Consider the following 26444-nt stretch of genomic DNA (forward strand, 5'->3'; position numbering starts at 1 on the left):
AGGTTCAAAAAAAGCAAAGAAACAGGAGGAACTTGTGATGAACATCTCAGATTACCAATTAAGGCAATCAGAATTAAGGGTGTTGAATAAGGGCATGTCATTTGTACCGACATATTCCACCAACAAATTGGAAACAGAGGTTTCATTGTTTAAGTTTATGAGGAAGCTGCGTCTAAGGTGGTTTTTTCACACGATTAATTCAGATCATATAGCCTCAACAACTACACCAGACGCATCACAAGGTTTTAGACCCAAGAGCACATTCATAGCTCCATTTTCCCACAAGACTCTGGATTTATTTGAAACTTTGGTAAGAAAAGACATAGAGCAGGTTTCCACCACCCGCAGCATTAAGAACAATCTAACCAGACATGAACATTTGATTTTGAATAAACTTGCACAGAATGACAGTCTAAAGATAGTACCAGCAGACACTGGTAGTGCTCAATAACTCTTACTATCAGGCTAAGGTCAATCAGCATGTTACCGATGAGGACACCTACATTAAACTGGAAGCGGACCCAACGGTTCGATTTCAAACCATTTTGAAAACTATTCTTGAAAAAGCACAGGGGATGGGGTGGATAGATGAGCAAACTAGTAGATTTTTGACAGTCCAGTATCCCAAGAGACCACACATATATATGGTGCCCAAGATGATCAAGGACCCAGTGGACCCACCATTCAGGCCAATTGTGGCGGGATGCGGGTCACTGCATGAACCTTTAGGGAAGTTTCTAGATCACTACCTACAACCACTAGTACAGCAATGGAGCACGTACATACAAGACACAACAGATTGTTTAAAGAGAATCAATGAAGTTACCATCACACCAGAGGAGGACATATTGTTGTGTACTGTAGACATAGCAGCTTTATACACCTCCATTCCCCGTCAGGAGGGAATAGAGGCGGTGGAATGGATGTTACTAAGACATGATTATGATGAAGGCATTAGCGTGTTTCTCTTAGAGTTGCTACACTTTTGCTTATACCATGGGTATTTCAAATGGCAAGACTGTTTTTACCTTCAGAGGACAGGAACCAGTATGGGTTTTACTGGGGCACCAACTTTCGCTAATATATTTATGGCAAAGTATGAGGATGTAAACATTTAGCAGAATCCCCAATGGACACGACACCTAAAACTTTACGTCAGGTATATTGACGGCATCCTAATGGTGTGGAATGGTCCCCATGATGTTTTGGAAAACTTGTTGACTGAGTTGAATCATTGTCATGATCAAATCAAGATAACACACTCTATTAATGCCAAAGTCATCAATTACCTAGACATACTTATAGAAAAGCAGGGTCAAGCACTACACACAAGATTGTATAAGAAATTGACAGACAGCAACAGTGCGTTACACTATGGCAGTTTTCACACTATGTCTTTAAAAAATCATTTACCTTTTTCACAGTTTTTGCGGGCTCGTAGAATCTGTTCACAAGAGGCACAGGGTCTTCAAGAGATGGAGACTATGGCACAGGCATACAAAGACAGAGGGTATCCGGAAGAGGTACTTCAACAGGCAAAGTTCAAAGCTAGTCTTAAAGACAGACAAGAACTACTAGTCAAGACCACAAAACAACCACTTAAAAGGGAGGTGTTTGTAATCAAATACTCTACAGCTTGTAGATCGATCAAGAAAAGCATTTTAAAAAGATGGGAGGTGATCGAACAGGAGACCGATTTCAAAACAGTGTTTGTAGGCAAGCCCTTGTTTGCCCACACTAGATCCAAGAACTTGAAAGAAACACTGAAGCAGTCACAGACTAGAACAGGGACTGTTCATCACAGAGGAATGGTGAAATGCCACAATTGTGGCCATTGTAGTAACGTAATGGTAGGGGATGTTTTCCCACACCCACAGACAGGCAAACAGATACGGTTGAGACATACGTCAGATTGTAACACCAGCATGGCAGTGTATGCCATTAAATGCCCTTGTGGGCTGGTATACGTGGGGAAAACCACTAGAAAAGTCAAGGTCCGTATCACGGAGCATAACAGTATGATAAGAACAAGCAATCTTAAGTCTAACTTGGCCATGCACTGGAAAGAATGGCAACACACTATACCACAATTGCGATTCACAGTGCTAGAGCGCATAGATGAGGCGGTACATGCTGATACCAACCGCCAATTGTTTCAAAGAGAAACATACTGGATTCGCAGTTTGAATACGCTTGAACCATGTGGGCTCAATGATAAAATTGAATTTATGTGTTTTCTATAATCTGTATTAATCATGAATGTTGTAACGTGTACTTTTAGATACTGTTTTCCATTAAATACATGCAATGCAACTTTGTCAGAACAAGGACCAAATAATAGATGCTGAAAAACATGTACCCACCACACCACTAGTAGCACAGGGGGTAGGAGTTCATTTTCTAATTTTATTTTTCCATTTCCATTCATTTTTTATTTACTTTTATTATTTGGGTTTTCTTGTTAACCTAGTTCCTTATCAAACATCACACAGACTAGATTAGACCAGTTTAAGATGGCGACCGCCAGTAGTCATCATGGAGAGTCCGCTTTTTGTGTTTAGGAAGGAGAAGGCGGTTGCTTATAGTATACAGGAAACCGTCTGCATGCAACGCGAGACGGCGAGAGGCTTGTTGGATATGGAGGAGTAAGGTAAGAGGCGACACGAGTGGCAGGACTATAGCGGAGACAAACCATACGGGACACCGCGAGGCAGTCGATTCTAGAGGTAGGCGGTATTTCGATACAGAAGTATTTCAATGTCATAAGGAACAGAGTGAACAGGTAGTCATTAGTTTTCATTTTTTTTAATTAGGAACGCAATAGTTATATTCAACAAATGGCCAGCAATCTATTCAGCAGTTCAGGTATGCATATTTTAGATAAGGACTGGGATGTGGTCACAGGGTGTCACAAGGTAGATCAGCATGCGAGTGGTTTTACCATTAAGGTATAGAGGCACCAAGGTGATGGTAGAGACGGAACTCGTTATGACAAAATTGCACTAATATTCGCATGCACACGAGGTGGAGCCCGTGGCTCCCTTATTCAGTTTTTTGATTATTTTTATTGTGTTGGCTTCAATTACAGTATTCCCCTGATGAAGGTATACCGATACCGAAATGCATTGGAACTAACTGCACATGATGTTGAGATGAACTTATGTACATGATGTAATGTACTTAAAGAAGAAAGAAAAAGCACAAGAAAGAATATTGTCATTAAAAACATGACGTCTTCCAACATTTGAACTTTTTTTGTGACAACAATCTAAAGTTGTATGGACAATAATTTGGCATAACAAATACTGATTTGATTTGATTTATTGAAATGTGTAATAACATATAACAGAAGTTAACTGTGTTGGAACAGGAGCATCCTACGGGGGCTTATGTATAGTCCGTCGCTCTCAAACAGTCTCTGTTTGTGGTTTTTTAAAGACAATTTAAAGGCCTGCTGGGATCAGCCAAGATCCGGTGAAGACTAAAAGCCAAAGTGTTAATTCAGTGGGAAAGGGCGGCAAAGAAGGAATAAGCATGGACCATTACCTACATGCTTACCAACCTCGCCCCATTCTCCTGTTATTACATGCTCTCAATTCTTTGAGCACCCCATCATCAATAGGTGACCTCTTGGTACTGACGTCTAATTGTGGAGTCCAGCGAGTAACTAAAGAGCAAACATTTGAGAGCACTAGAGATGACGAGTGACAGCGGAGCCACCTACATCTCAAGTCCATATGCCTGCACACGAGAGAATAACACAGCCTTCATTCACAGCTCTGAAGTGACTCATTTCGGTTGGTGTTCCATGTGATCCACTTCCTTGCAAAATATGCATCCAGCGAAGTCAATGACTTTTAACCTAAAGTGCGAGTATCATGATAGAGGACTCTCTCATTTGAGACACTGAGAGCCAGTGGTACTGGATTGAATGCACCCACAGGCCTAAACAAGGCAACTGCAGTAAAACACTAAGAAGCTCTCTACGCTCAAGCCAGGACTTCTGGCTTTGTTAACGTCTAACGAAATGTTTCGGAGTTCTGACTGTGAGACACAGAACAGGTCCAAAGTAAAAATCTTGAGTGAGTGGACCAGACAGAAGAAATTGCTGAGAGAAATAAGCTAGCCAGTAAAACACACAAGTTAGCAATATCATCATTTTTTTCAATTCCTTTCTAAAGGATAGAAGTCTTGTCACATTTTATTAAATCTCAGTATTCTGTGACTGTGTCCTCTGAAGTACCCTTTGTATAAAATAAAGGAATGATTTTTACAACGTGCCGCTGCGGCTACAACAGGGGACCTTAATCTGTATACATCTCTCTACCGGCAACTAAGGAGAAGTCTTCATTGTTTAGATTTTGTGTCAAATCCATGCAACTTAAAGATCACCCTAGCCAACTGCAGCTTTATAAGGAAGCCCCACATAATTTGCATTGGTGTAGGCTGGTTAAGAGTTAAGAGCTGCCCTGCCACCACAGACCTAACATTATTCAAGAGACTGACAGGAAGGATCTTCTGCCATAGCTTCGCCTGCAGTCAGCTGCAGGAGACAACTATTGATCTGTGGCATAAAACGCAGACCTTTATTCACAGAAAAACCAAGGCTTTTTACCTTCTCTGCTGACCTAGGAGGGAAAACGTCGGTCTCCAACCAGAGAAATTATATCTTGGGATTCCCTTTTCCAAAGGACTTAGTCTTTAGTGGGACTGAGCTTAACAAACTGCAGTCCATCTATTGTTTCACTGTACCTAAGGAATTGATAAACTGGCTCTTCAATGTATCCAAAGGCTTATCACAGCAGTGGGGGACTTGGGAATTACCTGCATACAAGAAGACAGTGATAACTTAAGCTGAGGCAAAATGCAAATATTCACTAAAAAAATGGCAGTAACACAGAGCCCAGTGGTACTCCATAGAGTGCCAGGAAGAAAATGGAGCTGCGTGATGGCAGCTTCACCATGAATTGCGTTTTACATGAATGGAATTTAACCATAGAAGTGCAAGCCCCTTGATGCTCAACCTCTCAATCCCCTGATCAATACAGCATGGTCTACCAAATAAAAAGTCGCAGAGGTCGAACATCACGTGGCATACATCACTTGTCCAGCTCTAGTCTTACAATGATATGGACAGACAGCAGTGCCGTCGCTGTTCCACATCCTAGTCGGGTCCTTTGGGTCTCCACAAATAAATGGCTCTCTTGCAGAAAACTGGAGAGCCAATGTGCTACAAACTTCTTTCCAAATTTTGCCAAAGCAGTTAAGTGTGAGCTACATCTGTAGATACTTACTTTGAAAGAGTCAAGATTAGATTTCTTTAGGACTACCAAATGTCAGGAACTATTCCCTTTGAAAAGAAAGCATTCAGGAGGGATGGGTTAAGGCACTCAAATACCAGACAGATTTCTCAAAACATTCACAGGTCAGACGTGCAGTAGAGAACCTGATCGTAGATCACTTAGTATCCTCTTTACCTCAAGTCAGAGACCAAAAGGATTCACCCTACACAAACATGTACAGTAACTGATTTAACCACACAATGAGATTCTTTACACCTATACACACATATAGTCTGTAATAGAGGAGGTTAAACACTCTGGATTGGCCAATTTCCTAACAACCCGAAAGAAGCTTTTTAGCACAATTCTCTGCAGCTCCTATATTATAGCAGAGCTAGGTGGCCTTGGCATTAAAGTGAGCCTTTTTATATCCTTTACAGACTACTTTTAAAGTATTTATTTATTTTAGCAATTTATAGAGCGCCTGGTGACCCGAGGGCATCCCCGCGCTATAAAGATTAGATCCTGCTGAGGGGGAAGGGTGGGGGTTTATTTAGGGAACAAGAGGGTTTTAAGTTTTTTTCTAAACGTCAGGTAGTTGGTATTTCTAGCATGAACCTCATACTTTTTCTATAATTGTATCTCTTCCCGTCTTCCTTTTGTAATTTTTAAGTTTGGATGTAAACCAGGGTTTTTCTTGTGCCCACTATTCGTTTTCTTACTAACTACAGAATGGCCAGTTTTTAGGATTTCACCAGCAATTTCCGAAATGTATTCTTTAAAGTCACCACATTTACTAGACAATGGCTATTTAATTATTAAAACAGTCATTAGCTTTAGTAATGTCAATTTTTTTTAGTCCTGCAAGATGCACAACTCCTGTTTTTTCCTCATAAACTCTCGCTTTGACCTTAACTGGAGATAGGAAAATTATCTATCGAAAACATAGGGACGATCTACTATTAGCAACTATTTACAGCCAAACATCAGATCAATAGAGTGACCTGCTGCATGGTCGGTGCCCAGGACCCATTGCACAAGTCCCAGGATTGTCATGTCCATTGAAAACTGAACCACCAACTTTTAATTTATCATGTCTACATGTATATTAAAATCTGCCAACCAAAAAAACAACAGAGGAGCGTCATACCAATAAAGACTAAAAAGAGAAGAGTAATAATGTAGCAACACTCACAGTCTGGGTCAACTGTAAGGGAACCCCCATTAGGTTGTTCAGAAAGCCCTCACTCACCAACCTAGTTGAATTAAGCGAGTTAAAAATGTACCAATTGTGTCAAAAAAGAAATTGATTAATTTTGCCAATTTGGACATGGATAAAAACAAAAGTGAAGGATAAAGGACCAAAATTAAAAGTCCAATTTTATCCTATTGTGTCGTCAACATGTTTCTGCCTATGTGATAGTGGTTTATCAGGCGTTCGTCAGGACAGTAAAATAAAGTGTAATTAAGTGTAGTGATGCACCCCGGTGGTATGGGCGTGCTAAGGCCCACCCTAACCTGGGGTTACTAGTGTTAAAAGAGATTATGTCGTAAAAAACACTGTATCAAGATTCCGTCCCAATGGATTGGAACAGAGTTTATTCTGTGAAACAGAGACAATAACAAACAGACAGGACACAAAAAAAGAGACCAGATAAATTAGGTATATCAATGTCCATTGTCACAGGGTTAAAAACAACATGCTTGGGTGCTCTTGGGATGTGCTTGTAGCCATATCAAACACACAAGTGAGGTAATGAGTCAACTCGTGCACATTCAGGATTAACACTAAGCCTGTGGAGTTGCAGGGACATGCTTCCCTTCACAAGCCTAATAGTGTGGTTATGGTAAAAAAAAAAAACAGGCAGAAATAGTGTTGATATGCCCATCTAATGCCTAAATGTAAATGTAAATGTAATGTAAATGTAGTGTATTTTATATAGCGCACTTCTACCCGGAGGCCTCGTAGCGCTGTATTCATACCGCTGTGGAACCCATCCTGGCTTTCCTGTGAAATGTCCACTCCTGGGCACCCCCAAGGTGAAGCCAGGCATCCACAGCGCTGCTGGGGCCGTTGTGGAGATTAAGCAAGCTATTGCCCAGAGTCACAGAGTGGGACCCATGATTAGACTAGGCACCGAGGCGAGAATTATCAGGTCCGGGGAAATTGAGTCCAAGAACCGCCGAGGCGGGTATTGAACCCTTGTCCCGGGCCAGACCTCTGCATCAGGGTCTGCCGCTCTAACCATTGAGCCACGCTTCTCCACTATGACGTGTTGCAAATGGAGAGCGGTCAGCTGAGCTGCCTAGTGCTGTTGGGCAAAAGAACAATATAAAAGGAAAGTAAAAGCGTCCTTACAGAAAGTGCTAACGATTAGAGCAGCATGGGTCTCGGGAGGGGGGTGGTAGCGAAAAGGCACACTCTGCAAAATGAAGGAATCAACAGGAATGAAAAGTGAGTCAGGAACAATCGATAAAAACAAGGTACTCATCTCATGTTTGCCGTACTCACGCCCTGTATGCTAGGCACCTGCTTGGTACCTGAGTGAGCCCTCACTTGCCGGACCCCGAAGAACAGTGTGCTCATGATGATCGGTGTAAATAAAGGTAAGGAGGTTGAAAAAACGCAGCCACCATCCAGCGCGTACTAGGCGTGGTTAGCGTCATTTCGTGTCACAACCACAGGATTAGTGGAGGACGTGGCCTCGTGACGGCCTAAGAGCCAATCAAGGACCGGAATAGAGAGTGGACGAACGCCTCCTCAATCAGAGTCTGCTAGACAATGAGAGGGCAGGGTTGCTATGGCAAGTCCGCTGAATCATGCGAGTTACGTGTTGGTTTAGCAATCCTAGAGAATAACGAATATGCTACTTACCAGTATGCATCTGTTCTTGGCATGTAGGGCTGCTGACATTCATATCTGTGCATAGATCGCCGCCTAGTGTTGGGTCCGGATGATTGCACATTGTTGTCCTGGAAGAGTCTTCGAAGTATCACGAGATAGGTGGCTCCTCCCCTGGACTACAGTGCGCATGGGCATCAACTCCATCCCCAGATTGTTTTTAGCCATTGTGGCAAAGATGGAGTGTAACACCTTGAGTGATGACCATGCTAAGAGTAATTCTGAGTGCTGCAGCCGCTACAGGCGCCGGGGAGGAGGGCGGGCGATATGAATGTCAGCAGCCCTACATGCCAAGAACAGATGCACACTGGTAAGTAGCATATTCGGTTCGAGGCATGTGGGCTGCTGAATTCATATCTGTGCATAGAATACATAGCAGTCCCTCCATTAGCGGTGGCCGCCTGTGCCAGCTGCAGCAGTTTGAATAAGTGTTTTTAGAACAGCCTGCCCTACAGCTGCCTGCTGTTTGGAGTGCACATCTACACAGTAGTGTTTCGTAAATGTGCGTGTGGTAGACCATGTGGCTGCTCTACATATGTCTTTTAAAGGAATATTTCCAAGGAAAGCCATGGAGGCCCCCAACTTTCGGGTGGAGTGGGCCCGTGGGGGAACCGTTAAAGTGCGCTTGGCTTTTTGATAGCAAATTTGAATGCACTTAACGATCCACCTGGCTATACCTGCTTTGGAAATGGGGTTGCCTTTGTGTTGTGGCGAAAAGGCAACAAATAGTCTTATCTATGTAGTACATTAAAGCTCTCTCCTGACGTCTAGTGTGTGGAGCATTCTCTCCGCCACTGACTCAGGATTTTGGAAGAACACAGGCAGTTCTATAGTCTGATTGATATGGAACTGTGAAACCACCTTAGGAAGAAACCTAGGGTTAGTGCGAAGCACCACCCTGTTGGAGTGAATCTGTATGAATGGCTCTTGGATAGTTAGTGCCTGGTGTTCACTAACGCGTCGCAGCGATGTGATCGCTATCAGGAAAGCCACTTTCCACGTCAAGAACTGAATCTCGCATGAATGTAGAGGCTCAAAAGGTGGACCTATCAGTCTGGTGAGGACCACATTTAGGTTCCATTCAGGAGCTGGTGAGTCCTTCCAGAAAAGCTTTAATGGCAGGCACTCTGAAAAGTGAGAGATGCTGCCTGTTTTGTAGATAAGCTGCTATTGCGGACAAATGTATACGAATGGAAGCATAGGCCAGATTGCATTTGTATAGATGTAACAGATAACAAATGATGTTGTGAGTAGATGCATCTAGCGGGTTGATGTTGTGGTCTGCACAATAAATGACAAACCGCTTCCATTTTGCCGCATAGCATGCTCTGGTGGTGGACTTTCTTGCCTCTCTTATGATATCCATACAGTCGGGAGGAAGTTGAGGTAGCCAAATTCTAAGACCTCAGGAGCCAGATCGCCAGGTTGAGCTGTTGCAGATCTGGATGCTGAATGTCGCCATGGCTCTGCGTCAAAAGCCTGGGTGTGAGGTGCAGCCTTTGATGCGGTACCACGGAGAGTTCTAGAAACGTGGTGTACCATGGTTGGCGTGCCCACGTCGGAGCAACCAGGATGAGCGCCATCGAGTGTTGCTTCAGCTTGCGTGCCACCAGCGGTATTAGAGGTGCTGGGGGAAAAGTGTACGCAAATATGCCTGACCAGTTCATCCATATCGCATTGCCCAGCGACTGTGGGTGTGGAAACCTGGCGGCAAAGCTTTGGCATTTGGCGTTTTCCTTTGTGGCGAACAGGTCTATCTCTGGATGACCCCACTGCTGGAAGTACGGGTTGAGTACTGATGGATGTATCTCCCACTCGTGCATTTGGTGGCCTTACCTGCTGAGCAGGTCCGCCATCTGATTGTCCTTGCCCGGGAGGTGTTCCGCCATGAGGAAGATGTTCCTCTGAATGGCCCACTTCCACATGCTCTGAGCCATATGAGACAACTGTGGAGAGTGTGTAACTCCCTGCTTCTGAATGTAGTACATGGCCGTCATGTTGTCCATCCGGATCAACACGACCTTGTTGCACAGATGTACTTTGAATGCTTTCATCGCCATGAAGATAGCCATCAGTTCTAGAAGGTTGATGTGCATCTTCTTTTGCTGTCCCTGCACTGTGTAGTGGAGTACATGAGCTCCCCATCCCTGGAGAGATTCATCCGTTGTCAGAATAATCTGTGGCACAGGCTCCTGGAACGGTCGGCCCCTGCAAAGGTTTTTTGTGGATTCCACCAATGCAAAGAGTTGTATGCACGCCGGTCACCAACACTAGGTCTTTCAACTGTCCGTGAGCCTGATTCTATTGACGTGCTAAGCACTCCTGAAGCGGACGCATATGTAGTCTCGCGTGCGGGACTATGAAGATGCAGGAGGCCATCATGCCTATCAACTGCATGAACACTCGTGCCGGAAGCGAGTGTTGCGGTCTGAATTTTCGTATCAGCAATTGCATGCTGTTGATCCTCACTGAATTTGGCTGTGCTTTGGCTGCCAGAGTATCTATTGTAGCGCCCAGATACTGCCGTACGTGGGCGGGCTGAAGGTGGGACTTTGGATAATTCAGTGAGAATCCCAGATCGTGAAGAAGGTGAATGGTGTGGGACATGTGGGCGGCACACTGCTTGGCCGACTTTGCTTGGATAAACCAGTCGTCCAGATAAGGGTAGACGTGAACGTTCTGTCTCCGTAGGTGTGCAGCCACTGTCGCCAGGCACTTTGTAAACACCCTGGGTGCCGTCGTCACTCCGAAAGGGAGGACCTTGAATTGGTAATGCTGATTCTGAATGGTGAACCCGAGGTATTTTCTGTGTGACGGGTGTAGCGGAATATGAAAATATGCATCCTTTAGATCTAATGTTGCAAGGAAATCTCCCTGACTGAGTTGCGGTAGAACCTGCTGCAATGTTAGCATGTGAAAGTGTTCTGATAGAATGTACTGGTTTAGGGGTCTGAGGTCCAATATGGGTCTGAGGGACCCGTCCTTTTTTGGGATCAAGAAGTACAGCGAGTACACTCCTGTACCTCGTTCTTCCACAGGCACGAGCTCGATTGCTCCTTTTTGCAGCATGACGAGTACCTCCTGCTGCAATAAGTGCAAATGCTCTGTGGACATAGGACGGTGTCTTGTGGGTATGTTGGGTGGAGTGGATGTTAACTCCACACAATAACCGTACTGGATAAGCTTCCTGACCCACCTGTCTGTGGTGATGGATTTCCAGACCGGCAGGAACCGTTGTAGTCTCCCCCCCCGACAGGTGTTGTATGGTCGGGGAGCAGTGACAAGGCGTCACTGTTTGTTAGTGGCGGAGGATCGGGAGTTGTTGTTTCCACGACCTCTGCCCTTGGCGCTGTTTCCACGATAGCCACCTCTACCTTGTTAGGTGTAGGTGGTTTGCGCGCCACCTTTACTGTACTGTGTTTGCTGGGACAGCTGGCCTCTGGAAACTCCTCTACTGTTTGAGCGACGAAAAGAACCACCCCTGAACTGCTGCGACTGGAGAGCCCCCATAGACTTTGCAGTCTCAGTGTCCTTTTTGATCTTTTCCAAGGTGGTGTCCACCTCTGGTTCAAATAAGTGATCAGGGTTTACAGGCTGATTTAGTATGGTGGTTTGTATCTCTGGCTTGAAACCGGAGATTCTCAGCCAGGCATGTCGCCGTAACATCACACTTGTGTTAATGGCTCTGGCCGCGGTGTCTGCTGCGTCCAGTGCACACTTGATAGAAGCTTTTGATATAAGCTTTCCTTCCTGTATGAGCATCTCTGCTGCCTCCTTATATTTATCTGGCAAGTGTTGCAACAGGGTCTCAATGTATCGTAATGGGCCCTGTCATATCTGGCTAAGAGTGCCTGAGTGTTGGAAATGCGCCAGAAATTGGCCGCTTGAGCTGCCACCCTTTTCCCTGATGCTTCTAGCACTTTAGATTCTTTGTCAGGGGGAGGAGCATCACCCGTTGTTTGCAAGTTTGCCCTCTTCCGGGCATTGGAAACAACCAGAGAGTCCAACGGCAACTGTCCCTTGATGTAGGTAGGGACCCCAGGCGCCGGTTTGTACTTTTTCTCAATTCTGGGGTTTATCACCCTGGCCCTCGTGGGCTCTTTAAAAATGTCTCCAACATGTTTTAAGACACCCTTTAGCATTGGCAGAGTCTTGACAGTTCTCTCTGAGGTGGAAAAGGTGTCAAACAAAAAATCCACTTCAACAGGGTCAGCATGGAGCTGGACATCATGATTTGTGGCTGCCCTTTCAATAAGTGCATTAAACGCCGCCGAGTCTTCAGTAGGCGAGGTTTTTACAGCATACACATGACTGTCTGTGGTAGTGTGTGGATCTCCTGGGTCAGCAGCGTCTGCCCAGGGTTCATTGTGATCTTCAGGATCAGTGTCTATAGGATAATTGTACTCCTCATTGTCACCTTCCCCTGTCTCCACATCCGAGTAAGTGGGCGAGATAGGAGCAGTGTCTTGGCCATGTGGTGATATAGGTTCGACACTAACGGGTGATGTAGTCGAATCCTTCTTCTTTTTCAATAGAATTTTATATGACTCCATAGGCAGTTCCGGGGCGATCTTTCGTTTGTAAATTGAAAGTCTACCCGTGTCGGCGTCGATGAATCGTTCCGACTGCTCTTCAAGCGGAGGTTGATGATGCTTCATGACCACTACCGCAGTTGTGGGCTTCGGCCCCATGGACACCTTCTTGTACGCTTCGACGGCCGTCTTAGGGGCGAAAGGCCTTAGGTACCACTTTGGGCGGCAGCGTGAACTGGATGGGAGCCGACGATTTTTCAGGTTTACTGGCAGGCTTCGTTAGTGGAGTATCCTTCGGTCCAACAGCCGAAGCCTTCTCCTTAATTCGTTTCAGCGATTCAGACAACTGCTTCGAGAAGGAGGCGGACGGCTGCGTCGACTCGACGGGTACCTTCGAGCCACCGCCAGGCGTGGACTCTAGGTTCGTACCGCTCTTAGCCTTGTCTGGTTGATGCGTAGGATCGAGAACCTTCTGAGCTCCGAGTCCTTTGTCTGTGTCGACGGCCTTCGGCGCCGATTTTTCCGGGTTGACGTCCTTGACCAGTTTTTTCGGTTTCCCACTCATCGGCTCGACACCCTTTAGCGACCTCACCGGGTCGATAACACCTTTATGGTTCGTCGGTGCTGATAGTTCAGAGGACTTCGAGCCGACCAAAGCAATACGCACTTTTGGTTTCGATTTCGCCTCCAGTGCTTTCGGTTGCGTAGACACCAATGCTTTCTCTTTCGGTTAGATCGTTCAACTCTTGGCTCCTTAGGAGTGTCCGAAGCCGGGCCTTGAGGAGAGGCTGTAGAACCAAGTGTAAGATCTTGGGTAAGGCCATGTGGCGATCCCTCGACCTGAGCCTTATTAAGTGTCTCGTCTCGGCCCCCGTACTAACGGTTGGGCCTAGCTCCTCGCTCGAGCTATCTTCCACGGCCCCAAAGGCCCCATCGTCATCTCCTACCTCGTTGACGACGTCTTCATTATAGACCATTTCAATATCAGCGTCGTAGCTGGAGTCGATCTCCGATGCAGGATCAGACAGGTTCTCTCGAACTTCCTGCTCGACTCCCTGATCCTCCTCGGTATCGAAAATGTTCACAGGGTCAGGTGCCGTCTGCTGGGCCTCCTTGCGCGCAGGACGTCGAAGTCGAATCGTCTTCTTGGAGCGGAAACGAGAACAAGCCATACAGCTGGCTTCATCGTGATCCGGCGACAGGCTCTTGGTGCACACCGGGTGGACGTCGATGTGAGGATATTTCGAGTTGCACACGGGACATCTCTTGAACCGGCCCATGATGGTTCGTCGATAAGGCCTCTGGCGTCGACCGGGCCTTCAGTGCCGAAAAGCCACGCGGCTCCTCTGGATGTCCGGCTCGGGAACTGAGCTGGAACAGAACTGGGCACCATTCGCAAGACAATACCGACGATAACTAAAGGCCTTTTGGCCAAAAAGAAAGTTTTTTATCGATTCCGAACTTGAGTTCACAAATATGCATCCGAACCCAATGGCGGAAAAAAGCAATCTGGGGATGGAATCTATGCCCATGCGCACTGTAGTCCAGGGGAGGAGCCACCTATCTTGTGATACTTCGAAGACTCTTCCAGGACAACAATGTGCAATCATCCGGACCCAACACTAGGCGGCGATCTATGCACAGATATGAATTCAGCAGCCCACATGCCTCGAACTGAAGGAAGAATGCCTCACGCTATAGAACAATAAGAATAGAAGATGTAAAACAGAATATGGAATGGGCAATCCAGGCATGCCATTGATGGAGTGCCAGAGGAGAGGCAGTCTCTGAAGTCAAAAGACATAAAAAAAATGTCGAAAGCGCTAGAAAGATAAAGCACAATCAATACATGCATATTAATGTAATGCGTGCCTAGGATATAGGGGCAGAACGTTATCCTGAACAGAAGAAAGGTTATGAAAGTGCTAGAGGAATAAAGCGCAATCATTTGTTGTCAAAGTAATGTAGGCCTACAAATTCGGCAGGTAGCAAATGGCTATCCAGAACCAAAGGGGTGTAAATGAACCCTAAGAATGGTCAGGTGAGGGGAGGTAGTTAAAGGAATACAAGTAGATCAAAAGACATGTCCTTATTCCAGGCGGTCCCATAACCGTAAGTAATAATAAACGTGGCAGCCCGCAGGCTCAAAGGGCTGGCTTCACATGTACTAAAAAAAAAAACCTCACTGATATGAAGAAAGACATTCGTTCAAGTTACTCAAAGGAGTAACATATAGAGTAACGCACGTCAGGTTCAGTAGATTGAGACACCACATAAGGTATAGAAAAGTGAAAAGATCATATTTACATTAAGTATGGACAGTTAACTGAAATGCAAGCAACTATCAAGGGATTAATTGTGTAGCACAGAAGCCCAGGAAGTATTGTCATTAAGGCCATGCAGGTTTGTACCAAGGCGGTACACTCACCTCTGCTCTTTCTCAAAAAGAATTGTCTGGGCATTCTTTTTGGTGTTCACCTGTTCAATAACTGTCTACCGCATATCATTAGTGGTGTGGTTATTTTGTAAGAAATGCTCGCTCAGTTTGGTAGTAATGCGACCACATCTGATGTTGCTACGATGCTCGCATATTCTCAACTTCACTTTTCGTGTAACAATACCGACATAACGTAGCCCACAGGGGCAGGTTATCAAGTACACCACATTTGTGGAGTTGCAGTTGGTGTGCGTTCTCTGGGTCCACACTTTGTTTTGTTTAAGGTTCAAAGTTTTGGTGTGTGACGTAAGGTGACAAATGCTGCAATTAGAGCAAGGATAAGGACCAGTTACTTTCGGTAGCCCCCAAACGTCCATAACAGATGGAGGTTCTCGCGCTGCCGTCTCTTTTTGGGCGCGTTTTGACCAGAGTGTCTCGTAGACTACGGCCTTGTTTGAATGAGAACAATGGTTTTTCCCAACTTCTATTGTTGCTGTTTATAATGCGCCAGTGTTTGTGGATGGTTTTTTTCACGGCGCTAGATGCTGAGCTGTAAGTCGTCACGCATGTCAAAGGGATTACACTCTGTACCTTAGGAGTCTCCTCAAGGAGTGGTTCCCTTGGTTGATTCCTTGCTCTTTTATAACCTTTTGTTAGAACACTTCCAGGATAGCCCTGGTCTTGCAGTTGTACAGTTAGATCTTTGGATTGTTCCCGAAAGTCTTCAAGGTAGGTGCAATTTCTCCTTAACCGGAGGAATTGTCCATAAGGGAGATTCTCTCGCAAAGCTCTCAGAAGAAAGCTAGTGAACTCCAGCAGGTTGTTCCTGGTTGTGGGCTTATAGTGTGTTTTCATGGCAAAAAAAAACATTCTGTATGGATATTATCACATCCCAAAAAATGACCTCATGCTTGTCAACTGTAATTGAATTTAAGATTAGGGTCCAAGGTGTTGACCCGAAGAAGGAAGTCCTGTAGAGACTTCCCTGAGCCTTGCAAGACCACCAGCACGTCGTCAATATATCTCTTCCACATGGAAGAGATAAAAGGGTTGTTGACGTCTTGGATGTGCTTCTGTTCGAAATCATGGACATATAGCCCAGCTACACTAGGGGCAAAGGTGCTGCCCATGGAAGTTCCAGTGGACTGGAGAAAAATGTTCCCCTTGAATTCAAAAAAGTTATTTTTCAAGGCCAGGGTTGCGCATTTCAATATGAATTCTTTTGGTGTGTTGTATTCCCAGACTGTGGTGTTGAGAGCTTCTCCCAGGACTACAAAACCAGCTCCGCAGTAACCTGGCGTTGCAGCACACTAGGGTGGCATTCGGCCACTCCTGGTGGGGCCCGATGATGAAGCAACTAGGTTGGTGAGCGGGGGCTTTCTGAACAACCAAATGGGGGTTCCCTTACAGTTGACCCAGACTGTGAGTGTTGCTACATGCTTGCTCTTCTCTTTTTTGTCTTTATTGGTACAACGCTCCTCTGTTTTTTTGATTTCTCTCGAGGGGAGTAGGAGCGCCAGTTCCGTTCCCTTCCTCTCTTGTTGTTACAAGTATTAAAATCTGCTGACATTTTTATGCTGTCGCCTTCTGTTACCAAAGAAGCACGCTGTTCCAAAAATGTCACCAAGGAAAGTAGTTTTTTTCCCTCGGAGGTCGAAAGACCAGACCATGTAATCTACATATCTATTTGAAACTGACCAGCGTACTGCCAAAATGTCATCACACTCCAGGGACAAATCACTAATTAGTGAGATCTTCTACTCGATTTTAAATGCTAACATAACTATCCCAGCTAATGCCTTGGTCCGGTAATTACACAGGATTGAGTAACTAGGGGGATGGCCAAGACTAAGCCTGGACCAGCGCAGTCTCGCAGCCAGCAGTTTGTAAAAAAAAAAAAAATCTACATCCAGAGATTTGAGACTCTGCACTGTACTGATCAATATGACAGCACAATTATTATTGCGAGTAGCTAAATGGAAGAAACACTTAGCTAGAGAATTACTTTGGCGCACTTTTACTTTCTGCGTGGCTGCACACCTCGTTCAAATTTGTACTCCTCTGTTCCTTGGTACATCTCCAAGCCGCCAGAATGTCCTCCTCAATGAGCTTTTTACCCTGTCCATGATGTTGCCCACTCTGCTAATCAAGACGATGTACCAGACCAATCACATAGCCTTTTAAAGATGAAAGCGCAAAACTAGAAGCTTCTTAGTCCAAATCCCTCTAGTTATTTAACGTAAAATCTTAGACCCAACAAAATCTTTCAAAAAAGAATAACACCGTCCAGATGCAGCATTGAAATTTCCATATATATAATTAAAAATGTAAAACCTTCAAATGTCAGCACAAAAGAAAGTTGTGTATTTCGCACAAAAAAATCTTGGTCGGACACACAGCCTGGCAAATTTTTACCCCTCTGTTCTTCAGATCATGACCATGTCACTAGACTAAGTTCCGTAGAGAACTTTCTGTAGTGGGGCAGGTCAGTCATTTAAATTTTGTCTCAATTTCTGTACTTGAAATATTCTCAGACTGTGATGGGAAAGGCTCGTCGCTGAGATTGGTGAGGCACAGGAAATACTGATGAAGCAAGTATGACTTTTATTCCCAAGCAAGAAGGACTGGAATTAAAGAGACCCTTATGAATGGCTTTTATTTTGAAGGGAGGGATTCATCTTCAGCAGGTCACTCTGCCTATGTCTAGAGGCCATCTACAGAGGGGCCCACTCCTCATGGCCAGCTCTCAGATTACAACATAAAATGGCATTAAAAGTAGTGAAGAGTTTAGAAAGGAATAACTGGAAAGGTTCAACATTGAGGATCAGAGCCTTACTTGCTCGAGAAAAGGCCTCATCGTTATCGGTGTCCATGCCGGGTATCAGAAAGAGGTTCACCTCACACTCCAGGAAACTGTGAGGTAATCCAGGAAACACATTGCAATCCAGCATTGAAAGTGTCCCTGAAAAGAACAATAAACACAGGTCTGTGTAAGTTTGGGTCCCAAGGTTGAGAGGAAGCCATGAGAGAAAAGTTCATCTTGCACAAGATGTGCAGGTTCTGGTCTTTTCTACCAGCCAGATACTCATCACATTTTTTGAACGAGAATTCACACCATAGCCCTCTTACAGAGAGAAAGAATACGTTAGTGCTTTATGGCATACTGTTGGCTAATCCTGGCTTACGGTGGGAATCAGGGAGTATGTTGTTGGTGCATGGCATTACCTTTGTATCGGAGATGGGAGTGCATCATCAGTTTATCGATAACTGTGTGCATCTGTTTGAGATTGCGTGGACAGAAGTCTTCCCGCTTTGCCTTGTTCTGTAAGAAGACTGTAAAAAGAAAGAGAAAAGCATGTTATTCTTAGCACGTGCAGAGACTTGACTAATCATGTGATCCATTTTTTCCTGGGCACGTTTTCTAGGTTCAAAACACTTTGGATTCCTGTTTCAGATATGAAGTTCCATCTTAACCTCAAATAGAGCGAGTCACTTGCAATTACCTGCAAAACAGGTAAGGAATATGCTACTTACCAGTATGCATCTGTTCTTGGCATGTAGGGCTGCTGACATTTATATCTTGTGCATATCTTGTGCATAGATCGCTGCCTAGTGTTGGGTCCGGATGATTGCACCTTGTTGTCCTGGAAGGGTCTTCGAAGTATCACGAGATAGGCGACTCCTCACCTGGACTACAGTGCGCCAGGGCATCTTCTCCATCTTCAGATTGTTTTTCGAAAGATGGAGAATAGTAAAGTAAGAGATGGCCATGCAAAAGAGAATCCTGCAACAGGCACCAGGGAGGAGGGTGGGTGATATGAATGTTAGCAGCCCTACATGCCAAGAACAGATGCATACTGGTAAGTAGCATATTCCGTTCAAGGCATGTGGGCTTCTGAATTCATATCTTGTGCATAGACTGTATAGCAGTATCTCCTCTAGCGGTGGTCACCTGTACCAGCTGCAGAAGTCTGAAAAAAGTTTTAAGGACAGCCTGGCCTACAGCAGCTTGATGCTTTGTTTGCACGTCTACACAATAGTGTTTAGTAAAGGTGTGTATGGTAGACCATGTAGCTGCCCTAAATATGTCTTCAAGGGGAATATTCCCTAGGAAAGCCATGGATGCCCCCATTTTACGCGTAGTGTGTGCTTTTGGGGGAACTGTTAGAGTGCGTTTAGCTTTTTGATAGCATATTTGAATGCATTTAACTATCCATCTGGCTATTCCTGATTTTGAGATGGGATTACCTTTATGTTGTGGTGAAAAAGCAACAAACAGTTGCTTTGTTTTCCTAAATGATTTAGTCTCGTCAACATAATATAGCAGAGCTCTCCTTACATCCAGTGTGTGTTGGGCTCTTTCAGCTACTGACTGTGGGATTTGAAAGAAAACTGGCAATTCTATTGATTGATTGATATGAAAAGTGGATATGACTTTTGGCATAAACTTCGGTTTGGTTCGAAGTACTACCTTATTTGCATGAAGGGTTCTTGAATAGTTAGTGCCTGTAGCTCACTCACTCGCCTGAGGGAGGTAATGGCAATTAAGAATGCCACCTTCGGGAGGAGCCAAGATGGCGACCGGAGTAGAAGCGTAGGCTCCCGGCTCCGCCAGCCTTTGAGCCCCGCACCGAAATCCTGCTCACTATCCTGGTATATTTTTGCAGCGGGACGCCTGCGAAGACGCGCTGACATCGCTCGCGTTCCCCCGAGGTCTCTGCCTGCCTGGTGACCGGAGATATCTGCGAAGCCATCTGGCGGCCTCCGCGGCCCTGGAACCGTGCCTGAGCCGCTGAGCGCTGCCGGACTCGGATGGATCGATAGCGGCCAGATTGGCCCAGGCGGTGCCGGTGGTTGGGAAGCGTTGACTCCTGAAGGGGACACGGACCGGATTGCGTAGCTCCGACATTGTTTATCGCACAACGCGGTTGCAACACGCTTGCGAGGAAGGGGCACACTGTGCGTGCATCGTCTTTGTTGTGCGCTGGTGGTGTGCCGTGCAGACTCCATTATTGCTCTTGTCCGACATCGGCGGACCGCTCCTGGATTTGCCCCAGCTCTGTACCGGAGAGGAGATGGCTCTCTGCAAGGGTCGTTTAATTGCAGTTGGCCTTGTTAGCATCAGTGGCTCAGATTGCAGCTCGCCCATGCCGCACTCGCCCCAGCTTTCCCATTGCCTTTCCGGCCGGATGGACATGCCCGATGGCTTACAGAAAGGGAAAGATCGCTTACCCCTGCCCTGGGACTGCAGTACCCTGACTGATGTTGAGCTGGGGAATGGACTGCATGAAACCTCTCGTGATGTTGAGATGGGGAGACCGCAGTCTGTACTGTCCTATGGGGCCGTCCTAGCTGCCCTTTGTGATCTACGGTCTGCGCTGGAAGATGGCTCCCGTGTATTAGGTGAGAAGTTTGATCACATTGCATTCGTACTGGGGCGGACGCGGCGGGCCTGCTCCCAGCAACGTCTAGATTTGCCTTTACCGGTGATTGAAGGGGCTACAGTGTTTCCACATGTTCACAGCGAAGAGTGGACTGTTTTTGACTGTACTGGCACCTGCGGACGGCCGTCCGCCAGCTCTAACTGTGCTATAATGTTTCCCCCTCCTCCGAGGAATGAGTCTTTGTCTGTTTTACCACCACTATTGACTCGGGCACCGCCTATGCAGCTAATGGCCCCCTCGACTGCTATTTCTTTGCGGACTCCGTTCTCCCCACCGTGGAACTTGTGCCATCGGGCGAACCTGGAGGCGCTATTCATTGAGGAAGACGGAACTAATGGTGACTGGCGATGTCCATTTTGTATTTACATGCCTCTCCTCTCCCGTTCGTGGCCATTTTGTCTCTTTGTTTCAGGTGGGGCTGGCTTTCCCCAGGGGGTATGTTTCGGGAGGCATCCAAGATCGGGCCAGGGCTAGGTGGTTTCCTTTGTAGTTGTGAGTTACCGGCTGGCGGAGAATAGGGTTGGAATGCTTTTGTAACTGATTCGGACGCGCAATATGTGATGACTCTCCCCATTTGCACTCGTAACTGTTATTTGCTATTTTGCTACTGTTTCATGGGGTGGAGGATGTATGCGTGGCTGGGGAGACCGGGAGCACATAGATTTGGCCCTCCTCTCGGTTCATATGTGACTCCTTTTTCTTTTTTCTTCGTTTTCTTTCTCGCCTGTATTTCGGGTACTCCTTTTGGGCGACAGGCACACTGCAAGGGGGGGGGGGGGGGGGGGGGGTAGGCCGTAGCCTCTGCATGCGTGTATGGTGGGGGGAGGGGGGAGGGGCTTCTGTTTGTCTTCAGTTCTATGGGCCTTATTTTTCTTCCTTTTTGATCTTTGGTCTTTTCTTACTTCTTCTTTGGATCGGTGGGGTGGATAGGTGGGGGGGGGGGGGGTAACGATCGGCACTCAGTATGGCTATTCATGATCTATCCTTATATATTGCTTCGTGCCGCTACCTTGACTATGTTTTTGCTTGTTTAATGACTGCTGGTGGAAGTTGCCCGCTCCGGTCCTAGATGGTTGTTTGGTCCCTGATCCTTCTTAGTCCCTATTCTTCATAGTATATTTTAAAAGTTTTAAAAATTAACCTTCATACCTCCTGTTTCTCGGCAGTTCAATTATATCCAGTGTAACTCGGACTGATTGTTAACTTGTACTGCGATACTGCTGGGATCCGTCTACCTGCAATTGTGCTTACAATGTCATCGAGGCCGGCCGGATGGTTGTAGGCCCGTATTTGTTCGCTATTTCTGCACAATAAAGGTTTCCAAAAAAAAAAAAAAAAAGAATGCCACCTTCCATGTTAGAAATTGCAATTCACATGAATTGAGTGGCTCGATAAGAGGTCCCATAAGTCTGGTAAGTATTACATTTAAGTTCCAGACTGGTGAAGGTGGGTGCTTTGGAGGGACTATCCTTTTAAGACCTTCCATAAAAGCCTTGATTGGTGGTACCTTAAACAGGGAAAGGTGTTGTCTGTTCTGGAGATATGCTGCTATAGCAGCAAGATGTAGCCTTATAGAAGAGTATGCCAGATTGCATCTTTGAAGATGCAAGAGGTAACAGATAATGTTTTGGATAGAAGCATCTAATGGATTGATTTGGTTATTGTTGCAATAAATCACAAATCTTTTCCATTTAGCTGCATAGCATGCTCTAGTAGTTGGCCGTCTTGCCTCCTTGATGATGTTCATGCCATCAGGACGTAAGTAAAGGTATCCGAACTCCAAGACTTCAGGAGCCAGATCGCTAGGTTCATCTGATTGGGATCTGGGTGCCTGATTTCTCCATGGTTCTGAGTTAAAAGATGGGGCGAGAGGCGCAGCCTTTGGTGGGGAACTTATGAAAGTTCCAGGAATGCTGTGTACCATGGCTGTCTTGCCCATGTGGGAGCAACCAGGATCATTGTGAGTGACTGCTGATGTAGTTTGCGTGCCACCAGCGGAATCAGTGGAGCTAGTGGAAAAGCGTAAGCAAATCTGCCTGACCAGTTCATCCATATCGCATTGCCTTGTGACAACGGATGTGGGAACCTGGCGGCAAAGTACTGGCATTTTGAGTTTTCGTTTGTGGCAAACCGATCTATCTCTGGATGCCCCCATTTTTGGAAGAATGGTTGGAGAACTTGTGGATGAATCTCCCATTCATGTGGCTGTTGGCTGTGTCTGCTGAACAGATCCGCTATTTGATTGACTTTCCTTGGCAGGTGTTCTGCTAGGAGAAAAATGTTTCTTGGAATTGTCCACCTCCACATGCTCTGTGCTAAGTGGGAAAGCTGTGGAGAGTGTGTCCCTCCTTGTTTCTGGATGTAGGGCATGACTGTCATGTTGTCCGTCCGGATCAACACAGCCTTGTTGTACAAGTATTTCTGGAATGCTTTTAGTGCCAGAAATATTGCTAGCAACTCTATATTTTGTTTGATTGTCCAGAGCCCTTGGACTGTGTATTGAAGTAAGTGGGCTCCCCAACCTATCAGTGATGCGTCCGCTGTTAGTACTACTTGTGGAACCGGCTCTTGGAACAGTCGCCCCTTGGAAAGGTTTTGTGAGTACCACCACTGCAGAGAGTTGTGAGCGCGACTGTCTACCAGGTCTACCTAGGTCCTTTAGTTGTCCTTGAGCTTGGTTCCACTGCCGTGCTAGGCATTCTTGCAGTGGACGCATTTGAAGTCAGGCATGAGGGACAATGAATATGCAGGAGGCCATCAGGCCTATGAGCTGCAAGAACACTCGAGCTGGCAAAGAGTGTTGTGGCTGAAATTTTTGAATGAGAGTCTGCATGTTGGCTATCCTGGCTGGATTTGGATATGCCTTTGCTACTGAGGTATCTATTGCAGCCCCCAGATATTGCTGTATATGGGAGGGCTGTAGACGTGATTTTGGGTAATTTATGGAAAAACCCAGGCTGTGTAGAAGCTGGAGTGTCTGAGATGCATGGCTTCCACACTGCGCGTACGAGTTGGCTTTTATGAGCCAATCGTCCAGGTATGGAAACACGTGAATGTGTTGCCTTCAGAGGTGTGCTGCTACTACTGCTAAGCACTTTGTGAAATCTCTTGGTGCTGTAGTTACTCCAAATGGGAGAACTTTGAACTGATAATGTTGACCTTCTATTGTGAACCCGAGGTATTTCCTGTGAGCTGGATGTATAGGTATGTGAAAATATGCATCTTTGAGGTCTAATGTAGCAAGGAAGTCACCTTGCTGGAGTAACGGGAGTACTTGTTGTAGAGTAATTATATGGAAGTGCTCTGAGAGTATGTATTGCTTTATAGGTCTGAGGTCAAATATTGGTCTGAGGACCCGTCCTTTTTGGAATAAGGAAGTATAGCGAGTACACTCCTGTCTCTTGGTGTTGAAAAGGGACTGGCTCTATGGCTCCCTTTTCTAGCATAGATGTTACCTCTTGTTGTAACAGCGCGATGTGTTCTTTGGACATAGTATGGTGTTTGGGTGGTATGTTGGGTGGAGTAGAAGTGAGTTCCAGGAAATAACCATACTGGATAATTTGCTCACCCACCTGTCTGTGACTGGTAGGAATTGTTCCAGACTAGTAGGAATTGTTTGACTCTGCCTCCGACTGGTGTTAGATGGTCTGGAGGGAGTATGATGAAGTCACTGTTTGACGGCAGTGGAGGCTCTGGTGTTATTGCCGCCACGTCCTCTGCCTTTGTTATTGTTGCCCCTATAACCTCCTCTGTTGGAGCCTTTATTAAAGGAACTTTGGGTGTTGCTTTTGTATGTAGAGGAAGGCTGTGATGTGTTGCCTCGTGCGGTACCTCTGGAAGAGGAGCGACGAAAGGAACCTCTATGTTGTTGAAACTGTAGTGCGCCCATGAATTTTGCAGTTTCGGTATCTTTTTTCATTTTGTCTAAAATGGCATCTACTGCGGTGTCAAACAGGAAGTCTTGGTTAACTGGTTGGTTGAGGATGGTGGATTGCACCTCATTCTTAAAACCAGAGATGCGTAGCCATGTGTGTCTGCGTAGTAATACACTAGTATTATGGACCTGGCTGAAGTGTCCGCAGTGTCAAGCGCACATTTAATGGAAGCATTGGTTATAAATTTGCCTTCCTGTAAGAGGTCGTTAGCCTGATCTTTGAAAGGTTCTGGCAGGTGTTGCAGTAAACCTTCAAGCTGGTCGTAGTGAGCTCTATCGTAGCACGCTAGTAGAGCCTGTGTGTTTGCAATCCTCCATGAATTAGCAGCCTGTGAGGCAACTCTTTTGCCTGAGGCTTCCAATATTTTAGACTCCTTGTCAGGAGGGGGAGCATCTCCAGTTGTTTACGAGTTAGCTCTTTTGCGAGCGTTTGCTACTACCAGTGAGTCTAAAGGCAACTGGCATTTAATGTAAGTAGGGTCTGTAGGGGCCGCCTTATATTTCTTCTCAATCCTGGGATTGAGTACCCATGCTCTGGCTGGATCTTTGAATATGTCTGGCGCGTGTTTTAGTACCCCTTTCAGCATAGGAAGTGTCCTGACATTTTTCACAGAGGTAGGAAAAGTGTCAAATAGAACATCATCTTCTATTGGGTCAGTGTGCATGTCGACCTTGTGGTATTTTGCTGCCCTATCTAGCAGTTGGTTAAAAACAATGGTGTCGTCTGTAGGAGACGGCTTTGTAGGGTATGGGGAGGTGTCAGGGATGGGTTGTGTGCCCTATGGATCATTCTGATCCTCCCATGTGTCATCCTGTGCATGTGGATACTCTGGTTCATTAAAATCATCCTGAGGATCTTCCCCCATGTTATCCTCATCATTATAATCTGAATGTGTAGGAGAATAGGGCACAAAAGGCATATTCGGATAGAAAGGAGGAGGAGCAAAAGGCCTAGAGGGAGATGTTCCAAAGTCCTTTTTCTTCAAAGGAACAGGGGAAGGAGTGTCCGTGTCCAATGGTCTCTTTTTCCGGTAATAAACTGTAACTTTGCCAGTTTCAGGATTTATATACAGTTTAGATTGTTCCTCTGATTCTGGATCAGGATGGAAGAGTTCTTCCTCAACTGTCCGTGGCTTTGGCGCCGATGTTTTTGGCTTACTGACTTGTTTGTGACCTTTTGGCTCAAGGGCCTTTGTTGTGGAGTTTTTTTTCAGCTCTACTGTTGCTTTGGGGTCGGTAACCTTTTTTGGTTCGACGTCCTTTGTTGGTTTAGCAGTCTTTTTCGGTTCAGCGACTTTGTTTGGGTCGACGACCTGTTTCGGATCGACCGGAGCTTTTGGTTAGATACGTTTTTTATGCTCGACTGCTTTTTTAGGCTCAATGTTTTGGTCAAGTCGATGACTTTTTTCGGTTCGACCGGCTTTGTGGTGTGATCCTGCTTAAGTTGATCCACACTCTTTTTAGGATCGACGGCCTTTTTTGGGTCAAGTGTTCTTTTTGGATCGACGACCCGTTTTGGTTCGAGGCTCTTCTTGGGCTCGATAGCTTTTGACTCGATAACCTTTTTAGGTTGGGCGACCTTCTTTGGTTCGACCACCTTCTTCGGCTCGACGACCTTTGGCTCGACGAGCTTCTTCGGTTCGACGACCTTTGGTTCGACGGCCTTCTTCGGTTCGACGACCTTCGGTTCGACAACCCTCTTGGGTTCGACAACCTTCTTGGGGAGAATGTTACTTGGTCCTGGGCTATCGGAAGGCTTTGTTTTGGGCTTCGGAGCCGAGCCAGAAGGCGGGGCTTCTGAAGGAGCTTGTCGATCTTGGCTAAGGCCTTTAGGTGATGCTTCGACCGGAGCCTTCGGTTTTGGGATAAGCGGTGATGGGGGCTGTGTACTCACTGCTTGCCCCGGCAGGATC

General features: G+C 45.9%; 1 protein-coding gene across 2 annotated transcripts in view; it reads right to left on the reverse strand.

Moving 5' to 3' along the window:
- Positions 1–26444, reverse strand: part of SMG9 (SMG9 nonsense mediated mRNA decay factor) — a 216611-nt gene that overhangs the window by 9780 nt on the left and 180387 nt on the right. For both annotated transcript variants that reach the window (XM_086929855.1, XM_086929854.1), the window contains 2 exons: positions 18379–18486; positions 17990–18115 (listed from right to left, as the gene is read on the reverse strand). In XM_086929855.1, the coding sequence (XP_086785981.1) occupies positions 17990–18115; positions 18379–18486 (234 nt within the window). The remainder of the gene's footprint in view (positions 1–17989; positions 18116–18378; positions 18487–26444) is intronic.

The sequence above is a fragment of the Lissotriton vulgaris genome, chromosome 7 (genome assembly GCF_964263255.1).
Source record: "Lissotriton vulgaris chromosome 7, aLisVul1.2, whole genome shotgun sequence".
In the NCBI taxonomy this organism is placed as follows: Eukaryota; Metazoa; Chordata; class Amphibia; order Caudata; family Salamandridae; genus Lissotriton; species Lissotriton vulgaris.